We start from the raw sequence: 23,036 nt of genomic DNA, 5'->3' as shown, positions 1-23,036 counted from the left end.
AAGACAAATCCCAAGCATATTGCAACATTCATCAGTACAATCGTTGGACTGTTATACTGCCACATCCTATGATACATGCAGCTATGCACTTTCAAAGGATGGGATCAAAAGAATGAAAGGATTGGGTGGAGTGATTATTCATTGAGTTACGTGGAAGAACGGAAGGAGCTGGGTGCAGCAGTCTTTATACTGTGGCCAAGAAGGCAACTAAACATAAATCCATTTGATTCCTGCATGGATGTCTGCTATAGAAAATAACATTATTTGTACTTTTTCATTGTACTTTTTTGCATATCTTTCATATTGTTCTTTATCTCTCTTTTTGATCTCTCGTTTCCCTTATCCCTAACCAGCCTGAAGAAGGGTCATGACCCGAAATGTCACCCTTTCCTTCTCTCCAGAGATGCTGCCTGTCCCGCTGAGTTACTCCAGCATTTTGTGTTTATCTTTGGTTTAGACCAGCATCTGCAGTTCCTTCCGACACAATCATGACAACATAATTTCTGCTGGTTTCCATTACAACCATCTCCTGAGTAAATTTGTTATTCGGTGTTAGAAGAAGCATAAAATAAATGAAAACATCCCTATTGCTGATGTGCCCTTGGACAAAGAAAGCCTTCGACAAGGTCCCACATAGGAGATTAGTGGGCAAAATTAGGGCACATGGTATTGGGGGTAGGGTACTGACATGGATAGAAAATTGGTTGACAGACAGAAAGCAAAGAGTGGGGATAAATGGGGCCCTTTCGGAATGGCAGGCAGTGACCAGTGGGGTACCGCAAGGTTCGGTGCTGGGACCCCAGCTATTTACGATATACATTAATGACTTAGACGAAGGGATTAAAAGTACCATTAGCAAATTTGCAGATGATACTAAGCTGGGGGGTAATGTGAATTGTGAGGAAGATGCAATAAGGCTGCAGGGTGACTTGGACAGGTTGTGTGAGTGGGCGGATACATGGCAGATGCAGTTTAATGTAGATAAGTGTGAGGTTATTCACTTTGGAAGTAAGAATAGAAAGGCAGATTATTATCTGAATGGTGTCAAGTTAGGAGGAGGGGGAGTTCAACGAGATCTGGGTGTCCTAGTGCATCAGTCAATGAAAGGAAGCATGCAGGTACAGCAGGCAGTGAAGAAAGCCAATGGAATGTTGGCCTTCGTAACAAGAGGAGTTGAGTATAGGAGCAAAGAGGTCCTTCTACAGTTGTACCGGGCCCTGGTGAGACCGCACCTGGAGTACTGTGTGCAGTTTTGGTCTCCAAATTTGAGGAAGGATATTCTTGCTATGGAGGGCGTGCAGCGTAGGTTCACTAGGTTAATTCCCGGAATGGCGGGACTGTCGTATGTTGAAAGGCTGGAGCGATTGGGCTTGTATACACTGGAATTTAGAAGGATGAGGGGGGATCTTATTGAAACATATAAGATAATTAGGGGATTGGACACATTAGAGGCAGGAAACATGTTCCCAATGTTGGGGGAGTCCAGAACAAGGGGCCACAGTTTAGGAATAAGGGGTAGGCCATTTAGAACGGAGATGAGGAAGAACTTTTTCAGAGAGTGGTGAAGGTGTGGAATTCTCTGCCTCAGAAGGCAGTGGAGGCCTGTTCATTGGATGCTTTCAAGAGAGAGCTGGATAGAGCTCTTAGGGATAGCGGAGTGAGGGGGTATGGGGAGAAGGCAGGAACGGGGTACTGATTGAGAGTGATCAGCCATGATCGCATTGAATGGCGGTGCTGGCTCGAAGGGCTGAATGGCCTACTCCTGCACCTATTGTCTATTGTCTATAGTCTATTGACACTGTACATATACAGGCATTTCTTAGTCATTTGTAATAATAAAATAGATCAATAAGGGTAAGGTGCTATCTGTAGGATTTTTATATTAATCGATGTTGACACAAGTTAAGGTACAAAATATCTTATCTAGTAATGAGTTAAATTTTAACATGGTTAAACATTCATTAAGGGCAACCATAAGGGCATGGGTTTAAAGTAATCAATAGAAAAGTTAGAAAGATCTGTGAGTCAGGAACTCTGCCTGAAATTGGCCGGAAAAGGCAGCAAGGTCAAAGACTGAGAACTGTTTAGAACTCAGCAAAGGAGGTCCAGGTCCAAGGAGTAACTCATTGCGACCTTTGCACTTACATTTACCTGCACTCTCCCAGTAGCTGTAACACTATATTCTGCACTCGTTTTCCTTTCTCTTTTTGCATTACCTGTTGTATTTGGTTATAGTTACATTGTACTCATGTATACCTGGATAACATGCAACAACAAAAAATTTTGCTCTGTACCAATTCAATAATTGAATAAGTACTTTTGTTCTGTTTTCACAAAGGAGAGCATAAATAACCAGTGAATGGGAGGAACTGAAGAAAATCAATATCATTGGGGAAATTATGATCCGGAAACTAATGAGACTAAAGTCCGTATCTAAATATATAAGGAAATTACCTTAAAATATGGTTGCATTGGTAATTATATTTCAGCATTCTTTGAGCTCGGGACCAGTTCCCTCAAATTGAGGGGTAGCTGTTGTATAAAAAAAAAGGGGGGAAAAAAGGAGCAGTTACATTGCGCAGTTACATTGTCATTGATAGTGGCGGGATTGCTAGAGTGTGTTATGAAAGATGTAATAGCAGAGCATTTGGAAAACAGTGCTGGGTCAGTCAAATGTCAATATGAATTTACAAAGAGAATTCCCTCCCCCATCTGACTCCATCAATCAATCAACCCCTCCTCATTTAGATTCACCTATCATCTGCCACCTAATGCCTCACCTCCTCACCATATAATCTCTATCTCCCATCCATTCTTTCAGTCTAGATGAAGTGTCTTGACCTGAAACATCAACGGTCCATTTCCCTTGTGAAATTTACTGGATTTTTTTGACATATCTAGTAAATTATATTGAGAAGAACTAGTGGACGTGGTGCATTTGGGTTTTCTGAAGGCTTTAACAAGGACCCACACAGAAGTGCACAAAATTAAAGCACATGCAAATACTATAAGAGCATAAAAGGGGAATGAGGGACTCAGGATGGGAGATAAGTGTGGGAAGGAGGGGAGTAGAACAGTGACAGGAGTGGGGGTGGGAGATATTGGTAGAACTGGTTGCACACCTCGGTGAGGGGGCAGAGAGCAGAGTAAAAAGAGAGGTGTTAGGGGCATTAGAAAATTCAATGGTCTTACTTTTGGGTTGTAAACTACCCAACCTGGCAATGTCCCAATCTGGTGCTGTTCCTCCAGTTTGCATGTGGCATCAATCTGGCAATGGAGGAGGCCTAGGGCGGAAAGGTCGATATTTGAATGAGAAGGGGAGTTACAGTGGTTTGCTACCAGGAAATCCATCAGATCTTGGCAGGGAACACAACTCACACTTTGTTCTCATAATGGTAGGTGTTTGAGGAACTCCTTATGAGGAAAGCTGAGAATTTTCAGAAGTGAAGAGAGTATGGGTGAGAGAGGTATCAAGGGGCAGATAGACGAATGAGTGAGGGGAATTGTTTTTCTGTCACTTCAGATCAAATGTTACATTGACCCTTCATGTAAAGTTTTATTGATCCAAAGGTAGCCAAGGGAACAGAATGTAAAAATAGCAGGAAGTGTGACTTTAAATGTCACAGTGCTATTGTAAACAAAAGGCGCTGGATGGACCTTGCACCATTCATTATTTAGAAGCAGTTTGCCATTTCCATATTGAACAACCGTTCTACAACAGATCTACAGTAAGTAGTGCATTTCTTATTAAATAAACTCTTTTACAAACTGTCTGAATTGAAAGTGAAATGTGAGAATCCAGCTCAGATTTTGAATGTATTTTCTTGAATGTTATGATACAATGATGTTTTAATTCAGTTAGGCCTCGCTCTCGAGAAACAATTAACCAGCTATTGAAAAAGGAACAAGTCATATGTGGACATAATGGAACAACCTGCGCCAGCTAATATTCCAGCACAGCCACTCAATTCAGGAACCCACTTGGAGCATTCTCAGGACAGACTTCATTGGGACCACCCTCCAGATTACCCACCGCCAGGGTACACACCCCAGGGTAACTCGCATCAGGGGCACCTGCCAAATGAACCATATCAAGTCTTCACAGGGCCTCCTGCCACATCTCTGGATGATGCACCTCCAGAGTATCAAAATGAATTTGCCAATGAAACAGCGAAGAACTTTTCAGACACAGTCATAAGGAGAGGTAAGTCAGTCTCTTCTATCCTGATGAAGAAGCAATGCCTTGTGTAGCTAAAATCATGAGGCAGTGTGATCTCGAGTTAATATTTTAATTGTGAATCTATAAAATCATCCAAAAATCACAAACTTTGTAGTTATTACGTTTTACAATGTTTTAAAGATGCAGTATGGAAACAGACTCGTCGGTCCACCAAATCCACGCCAACCATCAATCACCTGTTCACACCAGATTGATGTTATCCCATTTTCTCCCACTCCTACATTCCTTATGGTAATGCCCAATGTAAAAATTCCATCAGCACAAAATTCCAGAGACAACAGCAGAGAGTCAGGAGCAGAAGCTATTGATGGAGATAACTGGTATTTTTATGTTAGATTTGGAAAAATCACCAAAGGAAAACTGAGGAAAATTATTGGAGAAGATAATGCGTCAGCTATAGTTCAGTTTAGTTTATTGTCACGTGTTCAGAGGTGCAGTGAAAAACTTGTGTTTGGAGAATGAAGAAGGATTGATGAGAGAGGAGTTAGAATCTAGGGTGGCTCTAAACACCTCACAAAATCAAGGATATTTTGAAAGCGTTTTTACTCCTCAAACAAAACTAATAAATATTATCATTTATTTTTCCCACAGCTTTTGTTAGAAAAGTGTTTCTCATATTAATGGTTCAATTGTTAATCACCATAGCAATAATCTGCACGTTTCTTTATTGGTAAGTATCTTTCTTACTTACAAAGGTGTTCACATGAGACATAATATTGCATTGTACAGTTTTAAACTGGAAGAAATTTGTTGTCCAAATTTGATACCGTGTTCCTCAATTTTGATTACCCCGATAAGCCTCTTTTTCATAAACTGTCTGATTATGAAAGTGGCTTGTAATGAATGGCGATAGTTAAATAGCTTTCCATAAAACATTGAAGAAATTTTGTTCCAGGATCTATGTGGGCTCATCATGCTTCTACTTAAGATTCAACAGCATTACTATCAATGAGCCTCTACCTGTCAATAGACTAAGGGTCACAATTAATCAGAAGCCTAATTGGGCTAGACACAAAAATGCTATGGATACAAGAAGTTGTTAATCATGAATGAGTCTGCAAAATATAATGTGTTGAGTAGACCCAAGGGCAGAGAAGACACGAGAATCAGGAGTAAGATTTCATTAGAATCTTGATAAACAGTCCATGCCATCCTCAGTAGTCAGCAGAGTGATCAGCAGGCACCATGACAGTTATTCCTGACTTCCCAAAGCTGTTTAACTATCTATCATGAGCGCATTGGAGGTTTCGCCATCATCGAGGGCAAGATAGTTAATTAATGCACTATCTATCACATTCGTGACATTATTTTTCTCCACCACTGGCACTTTACAACTGCAATATGTATCATGTATGACATGCATTGCAACAAGTCATCAAGACTTCTTCAGTTCTTTCCCTCAAACCCTTTACCAACATTATTCACAATCGGTTTGAAGAAGGGTTTCAAACCGAAACATCACCCATTCCTGCTCTCCAGAGATGCTGCCTGTCCTGCTGAGTTACTCCAGCGTTTTGTGTCTTTATTCACAATCATATCCTTCATTCACACAAACATCCCACCCTCTCAACTAGCTTGTTTCCCACTCACTCCGTCTGCTCATTCATCAACACACTCCTCCCCTCAGATCTCCTCCACCAAGTTCCCATCTGCACACTCCACCTTCCTTTCCTATCAGATTCCATCATCTGCAGCCCCTTGTTACCTCCAGTCACGACCCAGCCTCTGTCTCCATCTCTGTCCTTCCCTCCCCTATCTGACTCCATCAACCAATCAACCCCTCCTCATTTAGATTCACCTATCATCTGCCACCTAATGCCTCACCTCCTCGCCTTATAATCTCTATCTCCCATCCATTCTTTCAGTCTAGATGAAGTGTCTTGACCTGAAGCATCAACGGTCCATTTCCCTCCATGGATGCAGCCTGACCCACTCAGGTTCACCAGTAGTTTTTTTTTTCACCTTCACAAATGGTGGGTTGGAATATCATCTCCTTCAATTCACACCCAACCAACAGATATCTATCATTGCTGTTGGGTCAAAGTCCAAAAATATTCCATCTGGCAGGATTGTGGGAAACTTTTAAGAAACTCAAGAAGCCACTCACTAGGGGTAACTAGGGATAGGTTGTAGCGGGGTTGGATGTGAAATAAGGCTAGATGCCAGGTGAATATCGAGAAGGCAGTTTAATAATGACTGCTCCCTTCGCCGCTACGAGACGGACAAAGGACTGTCCTAAACCCCTCCAAGGAAACCCCGTAGCCTGGGGCCATCCCAGACTTGTCCATCCAGTGCAGAGAGGCTCGACCCAGGGAGTGGCCTAATCCCCAGGAGCTGCCACAAGGTGAAAGTGCTGGTCTTGTTATCCATACCACATCCTGTGACAAAGTAAAAGATGATTCCAACTTATAATTCTCAACTTCTTATTCACAAAGTCATAGGTAATTAGGCTGGCAAAACCTGATTAGCCTTCCACATGTACATTTGCAAGAGATGTGGATCTCTGTCTGATTTTGTCACCCTCTGCTGCTGACAAATCCCTGGCAAGATCTCAGTTGTTGGGGGATATGTCTATTACGGAAGGCCATCAAGCCACCACAGACAGGTGTAGAAAATATATCAAATTCAAATCTTAATCTGACAATATAGCCCTGTCCCAAGTCCACTGCTTCTTAGGAACTTGAATCATAAAGACCGAAAATTAACACCCAGGCTTGATTCCACTTCTCTGTTGATTTATCTGGAAAGGGACCTGCATTAAAATTAAAATTTGAGTGGTCAATATATTGGATGAAACAAAAATGCTGGAAATACTTAGCGGACTTGGAAAAGATAAAAGAGGTCTTGGACCCTTGTTTGAGGCCATGGACCCTTTGACATCACTTGCATCTTTGGATACATAGCCTCACCTTCATCAGTAAGGGTGCAGAAGAGTCAGGAGGTCATGTTACAACTATATAAACTTTGGTTCGGCCGCTTTGGTGTAATGTGTGTGGTTTCATCCAGAGGGTGGTGGGTATGTGGAACGAGCTGCCAGAGGAGGTAGTTGGGGCAGGTACTATAACAACACTTAAAAGACATTTGGACAGGAATGGTTTAGAGGGATATGGCCAAAATACTGGCAGGTGGGAATAATATAGATAGGGCACCTTGGTTGGCATGGGCAAGTTGATCTGAAGGGCCCATTTCCATGCTAAATGACTCTATGACTCATGGTCAGAACACACAAAGAGCCTTTACCTGTGCTGTACTGTTTATTATTCCATGTAAGGTCATAAGTGATAGGAGCAGAATTAGGCCATCAAGTTTACTCTGCCATTCAATCATGGCTGATCTATCTCTCCCTCCTAACCCCATTCTCCTGCCTTCTCTTCATAACCCCTGACATCCATACTAATCAAGAATCTATCTATCTCTGCCTTAAAAATATCCATTGACGGCCTCCACAGCCTTCTGTGGCATATAGATCTATCTTCTTAGTATCCATTCATTCAAAAGAAAATCATGTCTCATACTTTTTCTCATATTTACTTGTGGCTAAGAAGGTAGCCAATTGACCCATCGAGTCTCTGTTGGCTCTAAAGGCCACCCCTTTATTCTGCTTCTCTGTTATTTGATTCTCTCATGCATCCTCATAGACACCCCACTGAATCTCCTATCACCTGCCCACCTTGGAGGCAATTTGCAGTAACCAATTTATCTTCTCTTGACCTTTCAACCTCAGACCACCACAATCCCCACTGAGGCCAATGGGTTCATTTATCTTAGACTGTAACAGCAGAGAATCTGAGAGACTATTCCCAAAGGGTAAACAAGTATACCGTATGCTTTACGTACCACCTAATCATTAAGGGCACTGTGGATATACACCACAAAATCCCTCTGCAGGTCATAGAAACATAGAAACATAGAAAATAGGTGCAGGAGTAGGCCATTCGGCCCTTCGAGCCTGCACCACCATTCAATATGATCATGGCTGATCATCCAGCTCAGTAGCCTGTACCTGCCTTCTCTCCATACCCCCTGATCCCTTTAGCAAAAAGGGCCACATCTAACTCCCTCTTAAATATAGCCAATGAACTGGCCTCAACTACCTTCTGTGGTAGTTGCCATTTCACCTCCATTTCACATTTGACCTCCTAAAGTGTGACATCACACTTTTCTGGACTAATCTCCAACGGCCATTTCTCCGCCCATATTTCTAACTGTTCCATATCATGCTGAATACATTGGCAGCCTTCCTCACCATACACAACCCTGCCACATGAAATTAATACATATTTGACAATGTGGAACTTTATCTTGGACAAGCCATCAAGGCAGCATTGATAATGCCAGAGTTAACAAACAATGATAAGTAGAAACGTCTTTGTTTGATACCAGTATATAAATTAAAAACAGTAATATAATAGATGAAGTTAGATTACAATGTGTAATATTTATGATTATATAGCCTGGATTATGTTGAGTAATGCCAGCCATTCCGCATAGAACTGGAAGTCCAACTGTGGAAATCATGATGAGATTCCCCAGTGAAGAGCATCTAACTTACATCTAGCTCTCCTTAAGTATACTTTATATTTGTTTTCTTTTGACTGGCATAGTAATAGATTCTTCATTTCTATTAATGCATTTTCTGTCATAGATGCATCCTTCTCTGTATGTTAGAACAAGACCTTTCTACATTGATTGGACACATAATAATTGGACAATTGCAACCAAAAAAATTCAGAAAGATATAAATCTAAACTAAGGATTGAAGGAATGCTGTATCAAAATATCTGTAATTTTCCAAAAAGCCATCCCAGTTCTATTGATTAATGACAAGTGTGAGAAAAATTAACTCTTTGTTTCTGATAAAGTCCCCGCTAGAAAGCACTAGTTTTTGTTTTGGCTGGTTGTTCACCTGCTCCCCAGTTTTTCAGGTACTTGCAAAGAAATCTCTCACAAATAATGTATGGCAAAGTATTGTTCCCCTCAGCAAACAGTTACTATGGCTCTTTTTTTTATTTTCTAGCGAAGCCCTGAATGTGTGGGTAACCAAAAGTTATTGGTTTGCATATGCCTTGATGTAAGTATCATGTAAGAAGCTTATTTACTTGCCTACTGCTTATGTTCAGTATCTTTATGGTGTCTCTCTTTCTGTTCCAGGCCTGCCATCTTCATTTTAATCATTACCTTATCATGCTGTGATGGTGTACGACGGAAAGCTCCATGGAACTTTGTGATTCTTTTATTATTTGTAAGTTATTAAATCAAAGAGTTACTCAAAATATTTAAGTTGTTGCCATTTCTCTGTAGACTGTTCTTAATTCAATTTGTTAACACTATTTTTTGGCATTTGAGTCAGATAGATGCCCAGCCAACTCCAATCGTTGGAAACAGTTCCTTGGGAAATTCAAGGTTGAGTTCATCACTTTTATGGACGTCTGATCAAATTCATGTGGACTGCAGATGAAACTAGTTTGCACCATCAAGTAATAGTGGGCGCAGAATTGAGGGGAATGATTTACAAAAGGAGCATTTGTAGTTATCAAATGTATCCGATTTCCCACTTTATTGGCACCATTCTGTTTCATATTTCTGGAGAGATATTTTGAGTGATGTATTTGAATCTGCCTTCAACTCCAGCCATGGGGAGAGCAGTCATGTCCTCTTCTTTATTGCCATCTGTCCTCTCACACAACTGCATAGCCTGGGACTTACTTGCTAGGATCAATGTCCATGAGGATGGCGGCAGCAATGCCTCCACTGAAATTTATTTCAAATTTACCTCAAGCGAAATCCACATTTTCTACCCTTTTCACCTACAGACTATTCTGGAAGGTTTGATGTTAGGAGCAGTTTCAGTGTAAGTCTATATTTTGCTTGAAACACATTTGCTTGAAACACCTTTTGTATTCAATAAAGGCTTGGAGGTAATTCCAATTGAAACATTTAAATTATAACTTTTGTCTCTACTGCTCTTCAGTTCCTTTGGTGCTGATGCGGTGATGTGGGCCGTGGGTGCTACTGCGTTTGTGTCATTAGGACTGACAATATTTGCTCTGCAATCCAAGGTACAATTTACAACCCTTGCCAGGTTTTTTGTTGGGCTCAGTTGCTCTTTGCTGAAATCTGAATGGATGTGTTTGTTTTTTTTCCAGTGGGATTTGACCAAGGGACGTGGAATGTTGCTTGTGCTACTACTGGTGTTATTATCATTTGGAATTTTATGTGCCATAATACAATCATATGTAAGTCCATGTGTTAAAACTATAGTTTTTATTACTTATATGGATGTGGGGCTGCTGCAAGGCCAGCATTTATTGCCTGAACCCGATTGCTCTTGAGAAGGCAGCTGTCAGCCGTAATAAAATGGCTGCAGTCTATTCATACTTGAATTACACATAAGTTTTGTATTTGATAATTTCCTGTGGAAAGATGAGAGAAATATAGTTTCATTTTGGCTTACCTTGACTACTGTTTATGTCTAAGAGGAATTTAGACATCTTGATCGAGGATAGCATTTCCCTTTTGGTCGATGCTAAGGTGACGTTATTTGGTTATGCCATCAGCAGGGACCAATCACGTACCAATATTCATATTCATGGAATCACGCCAGCCGATCATGATTGACCAGCAGCTACATAGAACAGTACAGCGCAGGAACAGGCCCTTCGGCCCACTATGTCCATGCTGAACATGATGCCAAGTTAAATTAATCTCCTCTTATCAGAATGTAATCCATATCCCTTCAAGTCAAGTCAAATTTATTTGTCACATACACATACACGATGTGCAGTGAAATGAAAGTGGCAATGCCTGCGGGTTGTGCACAAAAAGAATTACAGTTACAGCATATAAATAAAGTTAATAAGTTACTATTAATGTCGACAAAAATTTAGTCTCTGGGGTTATAAAAGTTGACAGTCCTGATGGCCTGTGGGAAGAAGCTCCCGTCTCATCCTCTCCGTTTTCACAGCGTGACAGCGGAGGCGTTTCCCTGATCGTAGCATCTGGAACAGTCCGTTACTGGGGTGGCAGGGGTCCCTCATGATCTTGCTTGCTCTGGATCTGCACCTCCTGATGTATAGGTCCTGCAGGGGGATGAGTGTAGTTCCCATGGTGCGTTCTGCCGAACGCACTACTCTCTGCAGGGCCATCCTGTCCTGGGCAGAGCTGTTCCCAAACCAGACTGTAATGTTGCCGGACAGGATGCTCTCTACAGCCCCAGAGTAGAAGCAATGAAGGATCCTCAGAGACACTCTGAATTTCCTCAGTTGTTTAAGGTGGTAAAGGCGCTGCTTAGCCTTACCCACCAGTGCGGCAATGTGCATTGCCCATGTCAGATCCTCTGCGATGCGGACTCCCAAGTATTTAAAACTGGTCACCCTATCCACAATAGACCCATTTATCTCCAGTGGCGTGTACGTCCTTGGATGTTTAGCCCTATTGAAGTCCACAATCAGCTCCTTTGTTTTAGTGACATTCAAGAGGAGGCTATTGTCCTGACACCAGAGTGCCAGATCAGCCACCTCCTCCCGGTAGGCCTTCTCATCGTTGTTGGAGATCCGGCCCACCACCACAGTGTCATCAGCAAACTTGATGATGGAGTTTGAGCTGAACCTGGCCCCACAGTCATGTGTGTACAGGGAGTACAGCAGGGGGCTAAGGACGCAGCCCTGGGGGGATCCTATGTTCAGGGTGAGGGAGCTAGATGTGTGTTCCCCCATCCTGACCACTTGGGGCCTGGCAGTGAGAAATTCCAGGACCCAGGCACACAGAGGGGTGCTAAGCCCCAGTTCATTTTCTGCAATATTCATGTACTTCCCAAAAGCCTGCAAAATGCCACTATTGTATCTGCCTCCACCACCACTCCTGGCAGTGAGTTCCAGGAATCCACCACTCTGTGTATAAATACTTGCCCCGCACCATTGTAGCGACTTTTCATTATGCTTGCCCAATTAGACTTTAAATTCCGTTGCAATATTTTAAAACAATTAACTTTCCCTTATTCAGCTTCAAATTATGTTTTTATCTCTGCCTTTTTCCAGTCTGCCCTACATTTGTTTCGGGCCTTCACCACATGACCAGGCCAAATATTTTGGCAACACGTGGAGTTTTGGAGCTAATTATCTCCAAAATGCCACAATAAAAAAATTAGAGAATAAAATCAGCAAGGATAATGATAAATAATGTTAAAAATTTACTGAGAGGCTTGCCAACCACGTAATTGTAGAGGAATTTTATGATAACCGCTGCAATTGAAAATTTATAAAAGTTAGACTTTTAAAATATCAAGAATAATGTAGATCTCAGCACAAAGTTTAATCAGGAGAGAAACTAGAAAACTGGAGCATCCATTTATCAAAATGGATAATCCTGATACTAATCTGCAGGTCAATGAGTAATTTTTACTAAATTACTTTACAAACACAATGGTACTGCCAACCAAAAGCACGTCAAGAGCTTGAGCAGACAGGTATCTAGAGCCCACGTGTGTAGGAAGGAACTGCAGATACTGGTTTAATCCGAAGTAGACACAAAATGTTGAGTATTATCGAATAATTCACTGCGTCTATTACAAACCCACTGACTCCCACAACTATCTCGACTACACTTCTTCCCACCCTGCTTCCTGCAAAGACTGTTCCTTCCTCCCAATTCCTCTGTCTACGCCGCATCTGCGCCCAAGATGAGGTGTTCCACACCAGGACATCCGAGATGTCCTCATTCTTTAGGGAATGGGGGTTCCCATCTCCCATCAGAGATGAGGCCCTCACTCGTGTCTCCTCGGTACCTCGCAGCTCCGCCCTTGCTCTCCCTCCATCTATTCGCAACAGGGACAGAGTCCCCCTAGCCCTTACCTTTCACCCCATCAACCATCACATACATAACTCTCTGACATTTTTGGCACCTCGAACGGGATCCCACCACGATTCATATCTTCCCATCTCCACCTCTTTCCGCCTTCCGCAAAGACTGTTCCCTCCACATATCCCTGGTTAACTCATCCCTTCCCACCCACACCACACCCTCCCAAGGTACCTTCCCCTGCAACCGCAGGAGATGCAACACTTATCTCTATGCCTCGTCCCGCGACTCTGTCCAGGGACCCCGACAGTCCTTTCAGGTTAGGCAGAGGTTCACTTGCACTTCCTTCAACCTCATCTACTGTAACCGTTGTTCAAGATGTGGACTCTTATACATCGGCGTGATAAAACGTAGACTGTGCGATCGTTTCGCTGAACACCTTCACTTAGCCCGCCTGAATCTCTCAGTTCCAAACACTTTAATTCCCCTTCCCATTCCCATCCTAACCTTTGTGACCTGGGCCTCCTCCATTGTCAGAGTGAGGCTAATCGCAAATTGGAGGAACAGCATCTCATATTTCGCTTGGGCAGCTTACAACCCATTGGTATGAATATTGATTTCTCTAACTTCAAGTAACCCCTGCATTCCTTCTCTCCCCATCCCGCCCCCACCCAAGTCACAACAGGTTCTCGTTCTCACCTCGCAAACAGCTGTGGCCTGTTTCCTTTATCATCGTTACTTTTTTGCATATCTTTCATTCATTTGTTCTCTATCTCTGTGCATTATTGTCTATATCTCTCATTTCCTTTTCCCTAGACTAGTCTGAAGAAAGGTCTCGACCCGAAACATCACCCATTCCTTCTCTCCAGAGATGCTGCCCGTCCTGCTGAGTTACTCCAGCTTTTTGTGTCTATCTTCAGTATCTGGAGCCCTACAGATTTTTTACATCTATTGAAAATTAGAGGAGTCTGTTGCTCTCTGTAAAGATATCCATTATGCATTCAGTGGTGCAATGCTCTGGGCTGGAATTGCAAAGTTAACCATTAGAAGGCACTCCCACTCTCCCCTCTGTGCAAACCTACGAGCAAAAAAAAAAGGTGTAAATATTGTATGAATTCTAATCGTTTTGTTTTCCTTACAGTGGCTCCAAATAGTTTATGCCTCAATAGGAACATTGATATTTTCTGTTGTAAGTATATTTAAATCTTTGTCTTTTCAGCTTACAAGAATTTTGCAGTTTTTCCACGCAACTGTATAATACAAATCTGGCTAAGGACCAGCTTCACCCAGGAAAATATCTCCAATTCTGTTAAGAGAATGTTGTAGCTAAGACAAGGCATTATGAACACGGCGGTCTAAACCTTCTTTCCGTAGGCCATATCTTTTTACAAACCTCTGGATGTCTGTTTTGTATTTTTCCAAGATCCAATTTGCTTCTTTATGGTTTTCTGGTCTAAATTCACCTCTGCAGTCAGTCTCAATGCAAGGTCATTGATCTGAAATGTTGGCTCTATTTCTCTCTCTGCTGCGTGACCTCCTAAATATTTCCAAAAATGTTTTGCTGCAGTGCAGATTTTCGGCATCTGCGACATTTTAGTTTTGGGTTGAGGACTTATTTTTCCTACTTTCTTTTGGGATTGCTTATTAAAGAAACATAATCTTAAATTATCTTAATTTGCAAAATGAACATGACATATCTTTATGTGATTTGCAGTATGATTTTTAGTCATAGTCATGCAGCACGAAAATAGGCCCTTTGGCCCAGCTGCCCTTGCCGACCAAGTGGCCCCATCTACACTAGTTCCAACTGCCCGCGTATGGAATATATCCCTCTAAACACGTTCCTATCCATGTATCTTTTAAATGTTGTTATAGTTTCTGCCTCAACTATCTCCACCGGTAGCTCAATCCATACACCCACCACTCATTGTGTGAAAAAGTTACCCTTCAGGTTTCTATTAAATCTTTCCCCCCTCACCTTAAACCTATATCCACTGGTTCTTAATTCCCCTACTCTGCGCAAGAGACTCTGTGCGTCTACCCAATCTATTCCTCACATGATTTTGTACACCTTTATAAGATCACCCTTCATCCTCCTGCACTCCAAGGAATAGAGTCCTAGCCTACTCAACCTCTCCCTACGGCTCAGGCCCTCGAGTCCCGGCAACATCCTCATAAATTTTCTCTGGGTGTTCTCTGAATATGTTCTTACACATTTTATTGCTTTTGTACAGTTTCATTGTACAGGATCTGTCCACACTTGTTGAATTGATTCAACTATCACCCCCAGGCATAGCCTGAAGTTTCTCTACTTCTCCTATGATTGGAGAAGTCCCTGTCCCCTTTCGTCACCCTCTCCACCTCTTTGAACGACCCCTCATTGAATAACTCCTCCTTATTTGCCCCCTACCCCTTTCACTTCCTTCATATAAGTTGAGTAGTTATTTGCACAAGCCCAAGCTCTGCCTGTCTTTCTGTGGAACTGTTTCAGTTTCAGTCCCACTCAGGTTCCCCCTCTCACCACTTGTCGATGACCATCTTGTTGTTGCTTCCTGCTGTTAACTTGAATTAGAGAAGTTCACCACTTTGGGTGCCAACTTCTACCTCCATGTGTACATCTCTGACTCTTCTCATCTTTTTCTTGATTAATTTATAGAGTCATAGAGTGATACAGTGTGGAAACAGGCCCTTTGGCCCAACTTGCCCCACACCGGCCAACATGTCCCAGCTACACTAGCCCCACCTACCTGTGCTTGGTCCATATCCCTCCAAACCTGTCTTATCCATGTACCTGTCTAACTGATTCTTAAACGTTGGGACAGTCACAGCCTCAATTACCTCTTCTGGCAGCTTGTTCCATGCACCCACCACCCTTTGTGTGAAAAAGTTACCTCTCAGATTCCTATTAAATCTTTTCCCCTTCACCTTGAACTATGTCCTCTGATCCTCATTTCTCCTACTCTGGGCAAGAGACTCTGTGCATCTACCCGATCTATTCCTCTAATGATTTTATACACTTTTATAAGATCACCCCTCATCCTCCTGCGCTCCAAGAAATAGAGTCACAGCCTGCTCAACCTCTCCCTATAGCTCACACCCTACAGTCCTGGCGACATCCTCATAAATCTTTTCTGAAACCTTTAAAGCTTGACAATATCTTTCCTCTAACATGGTGCCCAGAACTGAACATAATATTCTAAATGTAGTCTCACCAACGTCGTATACGACTGCAACATGACCTCCCAACTTCTATACTCAATACTCTGAATGATGAAGGCCAATATGCCAAAAGCCTTTTTGACCACCTTATGGTCAAGGTGACTTGACCTTCAAGGAACCTGCACTCCTAGATCCCTCTGCTCCACAACACTCCCCAAAGGCCAACCATTCACTGTGTAGGTCCCGCCCTTGCTAGACGTCCCAAAATGCAACATGTCACACTTCTCTGTATTAAATTCCATCAACCATTCCTCAGCCCACCTGGCCAATCGATCCAGATCCTGCTGCAATCTTTCACAACCATCTTCACTATCTGCTAAACCACCCACTTTTGTATCATCAGCAAACTTGCTAATCTTGCCCTGTATGTTCTCATCCAAATCATTGATGTAGATGCCAATCAGTAACGGGCCCAGCACCGAACCCTGAGGGACACCACTAGTCACAGGCCTCTAGTCCGAGCAACCTTCCACCATCACGCTCTGCTTCCTTCCATGCAGCCAATTTGCTATCCATTCAACTATCTCTCCTTGGATCCTAACCTTCCAGAGCAGCCTACCAATTAGAGGATAGGTTAGTGATTAGTATCCACTACGACCCCAATAATTCCCACAAGTGTGACCTCAAGTCTTGAATGACATATACATTTAATCTTCTGTCCCACTTCCACTATCCTTAGCCTTTTACTGTGTTCCAAAGCAAAAAAATATAGACTCATATTCACAATTAAGCACATTACAGCTGTTTAGATTCAACATCTTCATTTAATCAATATTTCCAGCCTTTTCTGTTTTCTTTACAATTTCATTCACAATATTTTACAATTTCATTCACAATATTTTCATAAATTTGTAAGTTGTAGGAGTAGAATTAGACCATTCAGGCCATCATATCTATTCCGACATTCATCATGGCTGATCTATCGTTCCCTCTCAGTCCCATTCAGTTCAGTTCTGTTCAGTTCAGTTTAGTTTATTGTCACATGAGTCGAGGTATATTGAAAAACTTTTGTTGCGTGCTATCCAGTCAGCAGAAAGACAAGACATGATTACAATTGAGCCATTACAGTGAATAGATACACGATAAGGGAATAATGTTTAGTGAAAGGTTAAGCCAGCAAAGTCCGATCAAGGATAATCCAAGGGTCACCAATAAGAAAGATAGTAGTTCATACTGTTCTCTGGTTGTGGTAGGATGATTCTGTTGCCTGATAACAGCTGGGAAGAAACTGTCCCTGAATCTGGAGGTGTGCGTTTTCACACTTCTGCACCTTTTGCCTGATGGGAAAGGGGAGAAGAGGGAATGGGCAAGATGTGATTCATCCTCGATTGTGCTGCTGGCCTTGCTGAGGTAGCGTGAAGTATATAATAGAGTCAATTGAAGGGAGGTTGGTTTGTGTGATGTCTGGGGTGCATCCACAATTCCCTGCAATTTCCTGCGGTCCTGTATGGAGCTGTTCTCAAACCAAACTGTGAAGCATCCTGATAAAATGCTTTCTATGGTGCATCAGTGGAAGTTGATGAGAGTTACTGCTGAGGGGACATGCTGAACTTCCTAAGCCTTCTAAGGAAGTGGAGGGGTTGGTGTACTTTCTTGGTTGTTGCTTCAATGTGGGTGGTCCAGAGGTTATTGGTGATATTGACTTCTAGGAATTTGAACTTTTTAACTATCTCTACTTCAGCGCCGTCCTGCCTTCTCCCAATAAACCCCTGACACTCTTACTAATTATGTCAAAAATACTTCCTTGGCTGCAAAGTCCTTCAGGTTACCTGCCTCTTATAACAATTGAAACGGCATGGAGGGTTAATAAATTGCAGAGGGTTACGTGAAGTTGAGCCTCTGATGATTTTTTTTAAATCCATAATTTTCAACATGTTGAAATGCTGATGTAAAACTTTTTGTATTTCTTTTTTAGTACCTGGTGATTGACATACAATTAATGCTGGGAGGAAAGCACAGATACAGCCTTAACCCTGAGGAATACATTTTTGCTGCTCTGAACCTTTACCTCGACATTGTGAATCTCTTCTTGTTCATACTTCAACTTGTTGGTCTGAGTCGTTAAGGAATAAAAATGAAGTATGCAGTTGGCTGTAACTATTCATTATTAATGTATTCTCATAGGTTAATTAGTCATGGGAGCAGAAGTAGGCCATTTGGCCCATCCAGTCTACTGTGCCATTCAATCCTAACTGAAGCTAGACCCGAAATGCTGGAGTAACTCAGCGGGACAGGCAGCATCTCTGGAGAGAAGGAATGGGTGATGTTTCGGGTTGAGACCCTTCTTCAGACCATTCATTCATGATTGATCAATCTTTTCCTCTCAACCCCATTCTCCTGCCTTCTCCCCATAACCCGACACTCTTACCAATCAAGTATCTGTCAATCTCTGCCTTAAAAATACCCAATGACTTGACCTCCACAGCTGCCTGTGGCAACAAATTCCACAGATTCACCACCCTCTGACTAAGGAATTTCTTCCTCATCTCCTTTCTAAAGGTATGTTCTTTTATTCTGAGGATCTGCCTTCTGGTTCTAGACTCTGCCACTAGTGGAAACATCCTCTCCACAAAATGACCCAGTCAGGGTAGCATGTTGTGCAACAATACAGTTGCTGCCTTACAGCGCTAGAGACCCGGGTTCAATCCTGACTAAGGGGGGTTTGTGTACGGAGTTTGTACGTTCTCCCTGTGACCGCGTGGGTTTTCTCGGGGTGCTCTGGTTTCCTCCCATACTCCAAAGATGTACATGGTTGCAGGTTAATTGTCCCTAGTGTGTAGGATAGTGCTAGTATATAGGATGACCACTACTTGGCGCAGTCTTGGTGAGCTGAAGGGCCTGTTCCTGCGCTGTATCTCTAAAGTCTAAATAATCCTTGTGTAACAGAACAACAAATATGTAAACTTAGAAAATAAAGTTGTAAACTTAGAAAATAAGGGCGGCGCGGTGGCGCAACGGTAGAGTTGCTGCTTTACAGCGAATGCAGCGCCGGAGACTCAGGTTCGATCCTGACTACGGGTGCTGTACTGTAAGGAGGTTGTACGTTCTCCCCGTGACCTGCGTGGGTTTTCTCCAAGATCTTCGGTTTCCTCCCACACTCCAAAGACGTACAGGTATGTAGGTTAATTGACTGGGTAAATGTAAAAATTGTCCCTAGTGTGTGTAGGATAGTGTTAATGTGCGGGGATCGCTGGGCGGCGCGGACTCGGTGGGCCGAAAAGGCCTGTTTCCGCGCTGTATCTGAAATATGAAAATATGAAATATGAAATAAATGGCATTATGTTTCTTATTGGATCAATATTATGAATATTGGCTGAAGACAAAAATACTGGAGGAACTCGGCGGGTCAGGCAGCATCTGTGGAGGGAATGGATAGATGATGTTTTCTGTCGAGACCCTTCTTCAGACTGATGGAGTGGGGGAGAGAAAGTTGGAAAGGGGAGGTGGGGTGCCAAGTGATAGGTAGATACAGGTGAGGGGGTTGCTTTCATTAGCAGATGGATCGAGATAGTGACAAAGACAAGGGATGAAAAGGAGACAAAAGACATTCAGATAAGAAGAGCAGTGAAATCTAAAGCCAGAGGGAAGGGAATAGAGTCATGGAGTCATATGGTGTGGAATTAGGCCCTTTGGCCCAACTTGTCACCGCCGACCAGCATGCTCTATCCACACTAGTCCCACCTGTCTGCTTTGGCCCATATCTTCTAAACCTATCCTATCCATGTAGCTGTCCAAATGTCTTTTAAACTTTGTGATAGTATCTGCCTTAACTGCCTCCTCTGGTAGCTCGTTCCATATATCCACCACCCTTTGTGTAAAAAACGTTGTTCCACAGGTTCCTATTAAATCTTTTCCCCCTCACCTTAACCCTATGTCCTCTGGTTCTCGATTCCACTACTTTGGGTAAAAGACACTGGACATTTACCAAATCGAATGCCCTCATGGTCTTATACAACTCTAGAACTCCCTCATCCTCCTGCACTCCGAGGGATAAAGTCCTAGCCTGCTCAACTTTTCCCTATAGCTCATGGCCTCGAGTCCAGGCAACATCCTCGTAAATCTTCTCTGCACATTTTCCAGCTTGACAACATCTTTCCTACAACATGGTGAGTAAAACAGAACACAATACTCTAAATGTGGCCTCACTAATGTCTTGCACAACTATGGCATAATCGCCCAACTTCAATACTCAATACTCCGGTTGATGAAGGCCAATGTGCTAAAAATCTCCTTGACCACCCTCAGATGCCACTTTCATGGAACTATGTACCTGCACTCCTAGATCCCTCTGCTCTATAACACTTCCCAGAGCCTTGCCATTCATTGTGAAGGTCCTGCCCTGGGTTGACTTCCCAAAGTGCAACACCTTACACTTATATGTATTAAACTCCATTAACTATTCCTCAGCCCACTTGTCCAACTGATCAAGATCTTGCTGTAATTTTTGATTACCCATATGGGTGGAAGGGGATAATGGATTGGGCAACTTGGAGATGGGAGGGGTGGGAGATGAATGTGAGGGGAGGGGGGGGGAATGAATACAGTGAAGGGGGTGGTGGAAGAAATGTGTGAGCATTGGGAGTAAGGGGGATGGAACTTGAAATTAGAGAATTCAATATGCACACCGTAGGGTTGTAAGCTACCCAAGTGGTATGAGGTGCTGTTATTCCAGTTTGCATGTGGTGTCATTCTGACCGAAGAGGAAGCCAAGGTCAGAAAGCTCTGTATGGGAATGGGGAGAAAAGTTAAAATGTATTCAGGTTATGCCCAATCCCTCACTTTCTTTTTCAGCTTTCTCCCCCCTACTCTATTGGTCTGAAGAAGGGATCCCACCCGAAATGCCATATATCCATTTCCTTCCACAGATTCCGCCTGACCTGCTGAGTTCCTCCAGCAGTCTATTTTTTGCTCAAGATTCCAGTTTCTGCGGTTTCTTGTGGCTCCAGTAATACACAGCGATTTGATATGTCAATATGCAGTATAAAATACAAAAATAGCTTGTGGACTTGGAAAGCTACCTCTCCACAAAACAAATAAAAATAAACATATAAAACGTAGAAACTGGAGACACTGGAGACTGCTGAAGTAGAATCATGACCTGAAACATCAACCATCACTTTGCCTCCACAGATGCTGCTTGATCCGCTGAGTTACTCCAACAGTTTGTTCTATGCTGTTCACTAATTAATGGTATTACAAATTAGCCGTAAAATGTTGCAAATTTGGAAAGTGCCTATGATAGTGAATGGTGAATGTCTTGTGAAAGTGGCTGTGCATATTTCCCAAATAAAAATGTGCTTGATGTTAAAAGTAGATTTTTCCTCCTACATTATTAAAATAAATTCTTGAGATTAACTACTCTTGATCATCATTATAAATTATTATTTATCGATATTCTAAAAGCATTGCTAATTTTTTTATACAATTTGAGATATAAATGATTAATTTATCAATATATTGCTTGGTGTCATTGCAGTATTTTTTCCAAAGTTCTGAGCTTTTTCTTAACTAATAGATTAAAAGTCAAGGTGGGATAACAAATTGAGTTTTCAACTAGAGATTTAGAAATGAAGTCAGCTCAGTTAGAAAGTCTTTGCTGTCAGGAATTTAATCGAAGGGGCTTGGAGCAGGTACATTTGTATTCAGCGTAAGAGTGCAACATTAATTGAAACTTACTGAGAATGGTACAGGAAAAGCTGACGTGTGATATAAACTGGTAAACGGGGATAGCAGGAAAAACTATTAAGGCTAACCTGCAGTGCTGGATTAGAGAGTTGCAATGCAAACTAACTCAAACATTAACATAGTGCTTAAGAGTTGCACTATAACTTGCAGTCACACATGGAATCCCTTATCACAATTAATGTTTAGTTTAGTTTAGAGATGCAGCATGCAAACAGCCCTTCGGCCCATTGAGTCCATGCCAACCATCATTTACTGATACACCGGTTCTACGTGAACCCATTTTCGCATCCTACACACCAGGGGCAATTCACAAAAGCCAATTAATCTACAATTCTGCACATCTTTGGGATGTGGGCGGCAACTGGAGCACCTGGAGGAAACCCATGTGGTCACAGGGAGAACATGCAAGCTCCACACCAACAGCATCTGAGATCAGGATTGGACCTGGGTCTACCTGAGGTAGCAGCTCTACCACTGTGCTTCCCTAATGACAATGAGTTTAGATTATATTCCCATGCACAGTGCACCCTGTGCTCACCTACAGTGCCCTATATAAAAGGCATGCTCAATTGGGTCCAGATCGGGTGATTGACTTGGCCACTCAAGAATTTACCTTTTTTAGCTTTGAAAAACTCCTTTGTTGCTTGAGCAGTATGTTTGGGGTCATTGTCTTGCTGTGGAATGAACTGCCGGCCAATGAGTTTTGAGGCATTTCTTCGAACTTGAGCTGATAGGATGTATCTATACACTTCAGAATTCATTATGCTACTACCATCAGCCGTTGTATCATCAATGAGGTGAGCCAGTACCTTTAACAGCCATACATGCCCAGGCCATAACACCCCCACCACCGTGTTTCACAGATGAGGTGGTATACTTTGGATCTTGGGCAGTTCCTTCTCTCCTCCATACTTTGCTCTTGCCATCACTCTGATATAAGTTAATCTTCGTCTCATCTGTCCACAAGGCCTTTTTTTCCAGAACTCTGGTTGCTCTTTTAAGTACTTCTTGGCAAACTGTAACCTGGCCATCCTATTTTTGCAGCTAGCCAGTGGTTTGCATCTTGCAATATAGCCGCTGTATTTCTGTTCATGAG

The 23,036-nt window shown here is 42.5% G+C and overlaps 1 protein-coding gene across 2 annotated transcripts; it reads left to right on the top strand.

Annotated features, from left to right (window-relative positions):
• Positions 1-3,611: 3,611 nt before the first annotated feature.
• LOC144603864 (protein lifeguard 1) lies at positions 3,612-20,745 on the top strand. Of its 2 annotated transcripts, none has more exons than XM_078417644.1 (10): positions 3,612-3,728; positions 3,863-4,204; positions 4,832-4,910; positions 9,258-9,311; positions 9,392-9,482; positions 10,054-10,091; positions 10,212-10,299; positions 10,387-10,476; positions 14,178-14,225; positions 18,171-20,745. In XM_078417644.1, the coding sequence occupies exons 2-10, from the start codon at positions 3,925-3,927 to the stop codon at positions 18,318-18,320; spliced, it is 918 nt and encodes a 305-aa protein (XP_078273770.1). In that variant the 5' UTR covers positions 3,612-3,728; positions 3,863-3,924; the 3' UTR covers positions 18,321-20,745. The 2 variants fall into 2 exon arrangements, with proteins under 2 accessions (XP_078273770.1, XP_078273762.1); XM_078417636.1 differs by having other exon boundaries at positions 3,649-3,728; positions 3,859-4,204.
• Positions 20,746-23,036: the final 2,291 nt, after the last annotated feature.

This window comes from Rhinoraja longicauda, chromosome 2 (genome assembly GCF_053455715.1).
Source record: "Rhinoraja longicauda isolate Sanriku21f chromosome 2, sRhiLon1.1, whole genome shotgun sequence".
Taxonomy (NCBI): domain Eukaryota; kingdom Metazoa; phylum Chordata; class Chondrichthyes; order Rajiformes; family Arhynchobatidae; genus Rhinoraja; species Rhinoraja longicauda.
This window is presented reverse-complemented; position numbering and strand designations above follow the sequence as displayed.

What these genes read in the sequence shown, in the direction of transcription:
- LOC144603864 (XM_078417644.1), top strand. Translation starts at nt 3,925, where the DNA reads ATGGAACAACCTGCGCCAGCTAATATTCCAGCACAGCCACTCAATTCA. An exon ending in TTGTGATTCTTTTATTATTT is followed by an intron (nt 9,483 to 10,053) that starts GTAAGTTATTAA and finishes TTTCACCTACAG; the next exon opens with ACTATTCTGGAAGGTTTGAT. An exon ending in GTGCCATAATACAATCATAT is followed by an intron (nt 10,477 to 14,177) that starts GTAAGTCCATGT and finishes TTTTCCTTACAG; the next exon opens with TGGCTCCAAATAGTTTATGC.